Below are 8,199 nucleotides of genomic sequence, written 5' to 3' on the forward strand. Positions count from 1 at the left end.
AAACTCTCTGGCACTCACTCGTGAGGGCAGGCTTACCACATCCTGAGAAGTTCAGGATCTACTGTGGAGGGGCCTGTCTCTTTCTCTGCAAATCTTTCATCTTCCAGGATCCCCACCCTCTCCCTGGAGTGTTTCTGTGAAGGACCCGAGTTCTCAATGGTGATCTCCTCTTCTGACCTGTGTCCCCTGGTATCAAGGGTCAGCAGCCAAGATGCTGAGAGCTAAAGTGTGTTTTTGCCTACATGTGTGTGTGTTAGTCGTTCAGTTGTGTCTGATTCTTTGCGTCCCTATGGACTGTAGTCTGCCAGACTTTTGTGTCTATGGGATTTCCAGGTAAGAATACTACTTAGATGGAGGCATTATCCAATTGCAATAGTTACACCTTTAGTAGGCAATTTTTATTTTGCCACTGCAGCTTCTGTCATTCAAACCTTCTGTTTAAACTGTTGAACATTTGTTTTCCTCAGAATTTCTGAGTTGGCTATAGGGAATTCAGAGGTGGTGTTATATATTATTAGAAACTTGTATGACAGAAATCAGTGACCTTCAGTTGTTTATGCGGTACATCCGAATGTTGGGCTGACTTGTGTATCAATCTCTGTTTTGTGCTGAGAATGCGGAGCCATAAGGCCAGGCTGTGTCAGGGAGAAATAGCCTTGTTTCTTTACTTACTCATGATGTTCGGTTTTAAATTTAAATAACAATAAAAGATTTAAGAACTTATAATTCTATAGTGATTTGCTGGTCGATGTTTGTCTCTCTCCTCCTGGGTTACGTTCCATTTCATCCTAGGGTTAATACAAAGGGAAATAAAAGAATGGCAGAGGGGTTTCACCTAATTTTCTGTGATTTTCAAGACTTTGGATATTTTGTCACTCATCTGGTAGGCTGCAGTCCATGGGGTCGCTAGAGTCGGACATGACTGAGTGAATTCACTTTCACTTTTCACTTTCATGCATTGGAGAAGGAAATGGCAACCCACTCCAGTGTTCTTGCCTGGAGAATCCCAGGGACGGGGGAGCCTAGTGGGCTGCCGTCTATGGGGTTGCACAGAGTTGGACACGACTGAAGCGACTTAGCAGCAGCAGCACCAGCAGGAAGCAAAAAACAGTAGTTGTTTGTGGGCAAAAATAAAACATATGTACATCTGAACGTCATGAAAGTGAAGAAAGATAAGTGACATTTCTGCTGCCAAAATGGCAAAGTGCAAGGTAAATCTAAAAAAAAAACTCAGCCAAACAGTGGAAGAATCGTAATATTTAAAGGATGTTAAACCGTCACAAAGACAAGCATGTGTGCGTGCAAATGTGCTTGAGTCATGTCTGACAGCCTCCCTTGTCCATGGGATTCTCCAGGCAAGAATACTGGACTGGGTTGCCATTTCCTCCTCCAGGGGATCTTCCAGACCCAGGGATCAAACCCAGGTCTCTTATGTCTCCTGCAGTGGCAGGTGGGTTCTTTAACACCAGTGCCACCTGGGAAACCCCACAAAGACAGCCAGATGAGTCTAAAAATTATCCACGTAGTCTTGCCCCCCAGAGTGTTCCCAAAGTGTTGAAGGAAGAGAGAAAATAACTCAAAACTTACTTCATATACAGGGGAAGGAAATGACAACCCAGTCCAGTTTTCTTTCCTGGAGAATTCCATGGACCGGGAGCCTGTGGGGTACAGTCCATTTCAGTTCAGTTGCTCAGACGTGTCTGAGTCTTGTGACCCCATGGGCTGTAGCATGCCAGGCCTCCCTTTCCATCACCAATTCCCAGAGCTTACTCAAACTCATGTCCATTGAGTCGGTGAAGTCATCCAGCAATCTCATCATCTGTCATCCTCTTCTCCTCCTGCCTTCGATGTTTCCCAGCATCAGGATGTTTTCAAAGCATCAGTTCTTCGCATCAGGTAGCCAAAGTATTGGAGTTTCAGCTTCAGCATCAGTCCTTCCAATGAATATTCAGGACGGATTTCCTTTAGGATGGACTGGTTGGATCTCTTTGCATTCAGTGGGACGCTCAAGAGTCTTCTCCAACACCATAGTGAAAAGCAGCGATTCTTCAGTGCTCAGCTTTCTTTATGGTCCAACTCTCACATCCATACGTGACTACTGGAAAAACCATAGTCTTGACTAGATGGACCTTTGTTGGCATAGTGATGCCTCTGCTTTTTAATATGCTGTCTCGGTTGGTTGTAAGTGACAAATGTGGTCCACTGGAGAAGGGAATGGCAAACCACTTCAGTATTCTTGCCTTGAGAATCACATGAACAGTATGAAAAGGATACAGTCCATGGAGTTGCAAATGGGTTGTACTCAACTGAGCAACTGACATGTATTTAACCTAGAAATTAAAGATGTCTGAGAGTGTCAGTTCCTAGGCAGATTGATAAAAAGTCTGGGGACCCCAAGGAGGAGAGAGAGGTCTGGGGCCCTCCAGAAGGATATAGGGTTTGGAGTTCTCAAGGAGGAGAAGAAAAACACTTTTTTTTTTCCACATTGCTTTGTTTTAGTCAATAGAACAATGTATCTTGCTCGAGGACATGTTTCTCCGTAATAACAACCTGCTGACTTATCTTAAGATGTATAAAGTTCTAATCCCATTGTCTTAATGTGTATATTGTGGGAGTGGATCTAGTAAGATCTGTAAACCTTGAGACTATCTCTTGATTTACTGTAATAACCAATTAAAAAGTATATAGCTCCCTCGCTAAGGCTAGTGAGTAGGGCCACTGTCTGTATCCCTTCTGATGTCTGTGTCAGAAGCTTTCTCTGTCCCTTTTTATGCTTTAATAAAACCCTGCTATACAAAAGCTCTTGAGTGATCAAGCCTGGTCCCCGGTCCCAAAGCTAAATCTTCTTCTTTGGAGATCAGGAATCCGATCCTTTACTGTAAGCTGTCAGCCCTCTCATCCATTAATTGCAGAGAAGCAATCTAAAGATGATGTCTGTAACCTGAAGCAGAGATTTGAGAGATCTAGTCTATATTGAAGCCCTTCCCTGCTGCTTGATTAGTAAACCCATACACACACACACTCTCTGTCTCTCTCTCTCTCTTCCAGGTTAACTTCTTCATTTACAGTATGCCATTACCTTACTAGTTATCAATTGGACCCAAGTAGTTTCTCCCCAGGTTATTGGTTGGCAACAATTGTATTCTCTGAAATCCCCTTATTTGTGTATGTGTGCTCTCTTATAGACTTCCCTGATGGCTCAGACGGTAAAGGCATCTGCCTACAATGCAGGAGATGCAGGTTCGATACCTGGGATGGGAAGATCCCCTGGAGAAGGAAATGGCAACCCACTCCAGTATTCGGCCTGGAGAATCCAATGGACAGAGGAGCCTGGTAGGCTACAGCCCATGAGGTCACACAAGTCGGACATGACTGAGTGACTTCATTCTCTTACTACTCAGTCAAGGTGGAAGGGATGCAAGTGCAGTTATTATTCAAAGGGACATTGAGAATTTTCTCCTGAAGTCAAGGAATTGACAATGTACGTTTTAGGAAAGAGTTAATGCACCTTCAAACAGGAGCTATTTCATGCTTTCCCTTGTATTTTCCTAGCCAGAATGCCATGGTCAAGGCTCAAGGGTGTTAAAGTAGGTAAAGCAAATGATGAACATGCAACCTTGGCCAGATAAGCAGGCTGGAAACGAGAAACACATCCTGACCTTTCTCTCCATGCAGCTTCCTTAGGCCAAGACATGTCCTGCCTGAAGCTGGGAGTATTTTCCTCTCTAAAATACGAAAGCTAAGGAAGCAGGCTTTTTCAAGTTATTGGTGTCAGTTCTTTCCAGGAAAGGTCCTTCTTCAGCTCTTGTAACAATTCCCAAAAATATTCATCTCAAGAAAAACAATAACCACTTATTTAAGAGTTTCTTAAAAGCCTAGAACTTTCCGTCAAATTTGTAAGTGGTAGCTTTGCACTGTCAGGGCTTCCCTTGTGGCTCAGACAGTAAAGAATCTGCCTCCAATGTAGGAGACCCAGGTTTGATCCCTGGGTGGGGAAGGTTCCCTGGAGAAGGAAATGGCAATCCACTCCAGTATTCTGCCTGGAGAATCCCATGGACAGAGGATCCTGGTGGGCTGTGGTTCATGGGGCAGCAAAGACTCGGCAAGAGTGAGTGACTACGCTTTGCACTCTTAAGGGAAAATCAGTGGCCAGAACCACAAACAGGAAAGAGCTGTATGAATGGCTGGTGCAGGGGAAGGACCAGTGAATCTGGAGAGCATACTGGGAATTGCCACACTGTGAGGAAGTACCGGCATACTTTGTTTTATCCCATTTCCCAGATAATTGCATTTTTTACACATTGAAGGTTTGTGACAACCCCATGTCAAGCAAGTCTGTCAATACCACTTTCAACAGCCCTTGCACACTCACTGTCTTTGTGCCACAGTGCAGTAATTCTCTGAATAGTTCAAACTTTCACCAACAAAATAATTTGAAGGTCCAGTTGATCACTGGTGATTTTTAGCAATAAAGTATTTTTTAAATTAAGGTATATATGTATGGTCAGGCCACTCAGGATGACTGTTCTCTTACTCTCTATACAACCCCGCCCCACCAGTACACCCTATGCACATGACTGGCTTTTCTCTGTACTTGTCCCAGGCCCCAAATTTGATCTTTTTTATCAAAGGGGTGGTGAGGAGCGTGTCCCTCTACTGCTTTCCATGATAACTAATGAGCCCACCTGATCTCACCCCTAGGACCAGCACTCTCCTCCCCCAACCCCCTCTCCATCCTTCCCCATTCCCCACTTCCCCCACCCTCTACTCCCCACCCCTCCATTGCTCTCAGAATGAAGCCTGTCACCATGTATTAATACTTCCCACCCCCAGTGCACCACACATGGTGGGGTGTTGCTCCAGGACCTTGCTTTAGACATGTGAGTGCCTCCCATGCATCACACCATCCCTGCCTCTGTTCTTGACGGCAGATTCTTTCTTTGGTCTCGAAGCTGGGCAAACATAGGTCTTGTAAGCCTACAGGGTACAACCCAACAATTGGTGACAGGCAGGACATGGGAGAAACTCCTGTGAGTGCCAAGATAAAGGACGGGGGGATGGAAAGTTATTGGGGGCATCCACTAGCATATGGGGCCCAAAAGTTGCTGGGTGATCCTGAGGTGGCTGTCCACTAACCGAGAGGGCCCAAAAGTTGCTGGCTGTAATCTCCAAGCTGTAGGGTATTCCTGAGGTGGCCATCCGCTACCATACAGTGCCCAAGAATTGCAGGGGAATCCCAGAAGCAACAGGGAACTCCCTGGGTGGCTGTCCACTAGGACATGCAGACTTTTGGGGGCTGTCCTTGTTGAATGGGGGCTGCCCAGAGGTCTGGAGAACAATGGCCTCTGCTAGTTTTGCTACTGTATCAAAGACAGCATTTTGTAATTCGTTAAGCCAGCTTTCTGGAAGGAATTGGTATTTCTCTTGTGCCTTTGCCATGTAAATGATCTACCTGGGCTCTCTGGAACTAATCATCTCTGATTTTTAAGAGTAAGGAGAAAAAAGTGCTTTTAGGTAAACTATAGATATAATTATGTTTAGGTAACGTCTATCTAAGAATGTCGCCCTGGATTTTGGTAACTTGAAACTAAGTTAAGAGAATTCATTGACTTTCTGTGCCATGTGCCTCGTTGTGTTGCACTCTTTGGGACCCCATGGGCTATAGCCCTCCAGGCTCCTCTGGCCATGGGGATTCTCCAGACAAGAATACTGGAGTGGGTTGCTTAACCCTCCTCGAAGGGATCTTGCCAACCCAGGTCTCTGGCATTGCATGTATATTCTTTACCAACTGAACCACCAGGGAAGCCCAAGCATACTTGAATGGTTAGGTAGCCCATCCCTTCTAAAAGGGATCTTCCTGAACCAGGAATCGAACAGGGGTCTTCAGCTCTGCAGGCGCATTCTTTACTAGCTGAGCTACCAGGGAAGCCCTGCAGGCAGTTTAGAAAGATATATAATATTATTTGTCTTTCCAGCATCATTTGGACCTAAAGCTTCCTGTGTGAGGACATTCTTTTCCTTTACTTCTGTTTGCAGTCTTTAGTATAATTTAAATAAAATACTACTGTTTTTATGTCCTCTTCTCTGAAAGACTGAGAGTTTCCATGCAGTAGGAACTACATTCGCTTTATTCACTTGTATTCCTTGGTGACAATTACACCTTCTGTCACGTAGGTACTCAATGTATATGCATCATATGAATGGAATGAATGAATAAACAAATGTAACCACCCATTCTTTAATAAGTTTTAAAATCGGGGCGTAGATTATCACTTTTGAGTAAAGAAACTCATTTTCTTTTACTTAATAAATAGAACAAAGGACAAATTTAATAACACAAAATCATAAACATGTTTTAGAAATTTTAATAGATGTACAAATGAAATGTAACTTTACAAATTTCATAATATTTTAAGTATGTTAGGTACAAGAAGGAATACATAAATCAGGAAAAGATAACATCAGGGGAGGCATCACTTAAGGACTCATGCCCCTACAGCTGAATACTTTTATATCTACTTGCTTATTACTGCTGACAAAGTATCAGCTAAAGTAATTCAATGAATTCAGTGGCTGAAGCAAAAATCAGAGTCTTCTAAAATGAACCCAGGTGAGTGTACGAGGGTGATGTGGCATCTTAGTCGGCGAGAATCATCTCAAAGTGAATTCAGATCTCCACCCATCTTTCTTAACCTTTTTTGCAAGGTGGTTGATGAAGAGAGGGCTCTCATCATCTCCACTCTGACGATTTCCCAGGCGCAGTCACTGTATTCCTTCTCTTTCAGGTAGACATGGATGCCCTGGAAGTACTTCTTCACGGTCAGAATGGGGCCCATCCTTCCCAGGTCAGAGTCTTTCTCTCCCGTCACCGGGCCCAGGCAGGCGTCCAGGTCCTCCAGCTGCTGTTGGAGTCCAGTGCGGAGCTGCTCCAGGAGGGTGGTGTTCCAGGCAGCAGACGAGCGCTCTGTGTGGAAGAGGTTGAAGCACTGCTGGAGCATCTCATGGAGCACAGAGATAGCCTGATCTTTCTGGAGCTGGTCGCCCTCCACCATCTCCTGAGGAAGACCAAAGTCTTTTCTGTCCTGCAGACAGGGATGAGGGGAGAGTCTGTTCATTCGGGCCAGAAGCCTGAGGTTCTCCCTGGCATCCAGCATGTGTCTCTGAGACAGGTAACAACCAAGAGATTCTGCCGGGCCATAGCTGACCAGCACCAGGGCCATCAGTAGAGAGAGCATGAAGGCCATGGGGAAGATGTGGCTGCTGCTGGGCTGGCTGAGATGGGGTTCTGGTGAACCTTCAGGTAGGTTCTCTGATGATGATCGTTCTAAGCAAGGCTTTTAAATAGGGAAGACGGTACTCATTATCCGAAAATTTCTCTCTCACTTCCTGTTTGTGTTTTCATTTAGATATTTTCTATTTGACCTAGGAAATGTAGCCAATCTAAACTCTTAATTTTTACAGTAGAAGTTTAATTTTCCCAATAAAATTTGGATTTGTCGATGTAAATGTATATCAATTAAATGAGAAACTAAATAAAGGCTGAAGTTATGTAAGTATGGAAAAACTTATAGATGTGTACATAGTTATTATGTACAAATTTAGGTATAATATATATAAACATTCCTTTTGTTTATCTTATGTCAGGAACATAATTTTCCATTGATTCTTAACTGCATTTTTCCCTCCTTATCTTACACATAGGAATGCAGAGTCACTCAGGCCATATTGATGTTTGTATTTTCTTTTCTGTCTCACAGAGGATAAGCTTGTAATTAAGGGTGAATGAACTATTCAGTTGTTTCTGTTCTTTTGAGAACATTCATTCAGTTTCCTGAGATTACATTTCACTGGGGCCACAAGATCCCGAGAGTGAAGTATTTCCCGCCATATCAGTAAACCAGGATGATACAGTCATCAAGAGTTTCCAGCCCTCCAGGGCACTCAGGGAGGGGGAATACACCTGTGGGCTCAGTTCAGTTCAGTCATTCAGTCGTGTCTCACTCTTTGTGACCCCATGAATTGCAGCACGCCAGGCCTCCCTGTCCATCACCAACTCCCAGAGTTCACCCAACCTCACGTGCATCAAGTCGGTGATGCCATCCAGCCATCTCATCCTCTGTCGTCCCCTTCTCCTCCTGCCCCCAATCCCTCCCAGCATCAGAGTCTTTTCCAATGAGTCAACTCTTCGCATGTGGTGGC

The 8,199-nt window shown here is 44.4% G+C and overlaps 1 protein-coding gene across 1 annotated transcript; it reads right to left on the minus strand.

Annotated features, from left to right (window-relative positions):
• Nucleotides 1-6,106: 6,106 nt before the first annotated feature.
• Nucleotides 6,107-7,540, minus strand: LOC112583862 (interferon tau-1). The gene has a single exon (XM_025281435.3). It carries the CDS (start codon nt 7,242-7,244, stop codon nt 6,657-6,659), a length of 588 nt encoding a protein of 195 aa, XP_025137220.2. The 5' UTR covers nt 7,245-7,540; the 3' UTR covers nt 6,107-6,656.
• Nucleotides 7,541-8,199: the final 659 nt, after the last annotated feature.

The sequence above is a fragment of the Bubalus bubalis genome, chromosome 3 (genome assembly GCF_019923935.1).
Source record: "Bubalus bubalis isolate 160015118507 breed Murrah chromosome 3, NDDB_SH_1, whole genome shotgun sequence".
In the NCBI taxonomy this organism is placed as follows: domain Eukaryota; kingdom Metazoa; phylum Chordata; class Mammalia; order Artiodactyla; family Bovidae; genus Bubalus; species Bubalus bubalis.

Coding starts and splice junctions, on each gene's coding strand:
- LOC112583862 (XM_025281435.3), bottom strand. CDS start 7,244: ATGGCCTTCATGCTCTCTCTACTGATGGCCCTGGTGCTGGTCAGCTAT.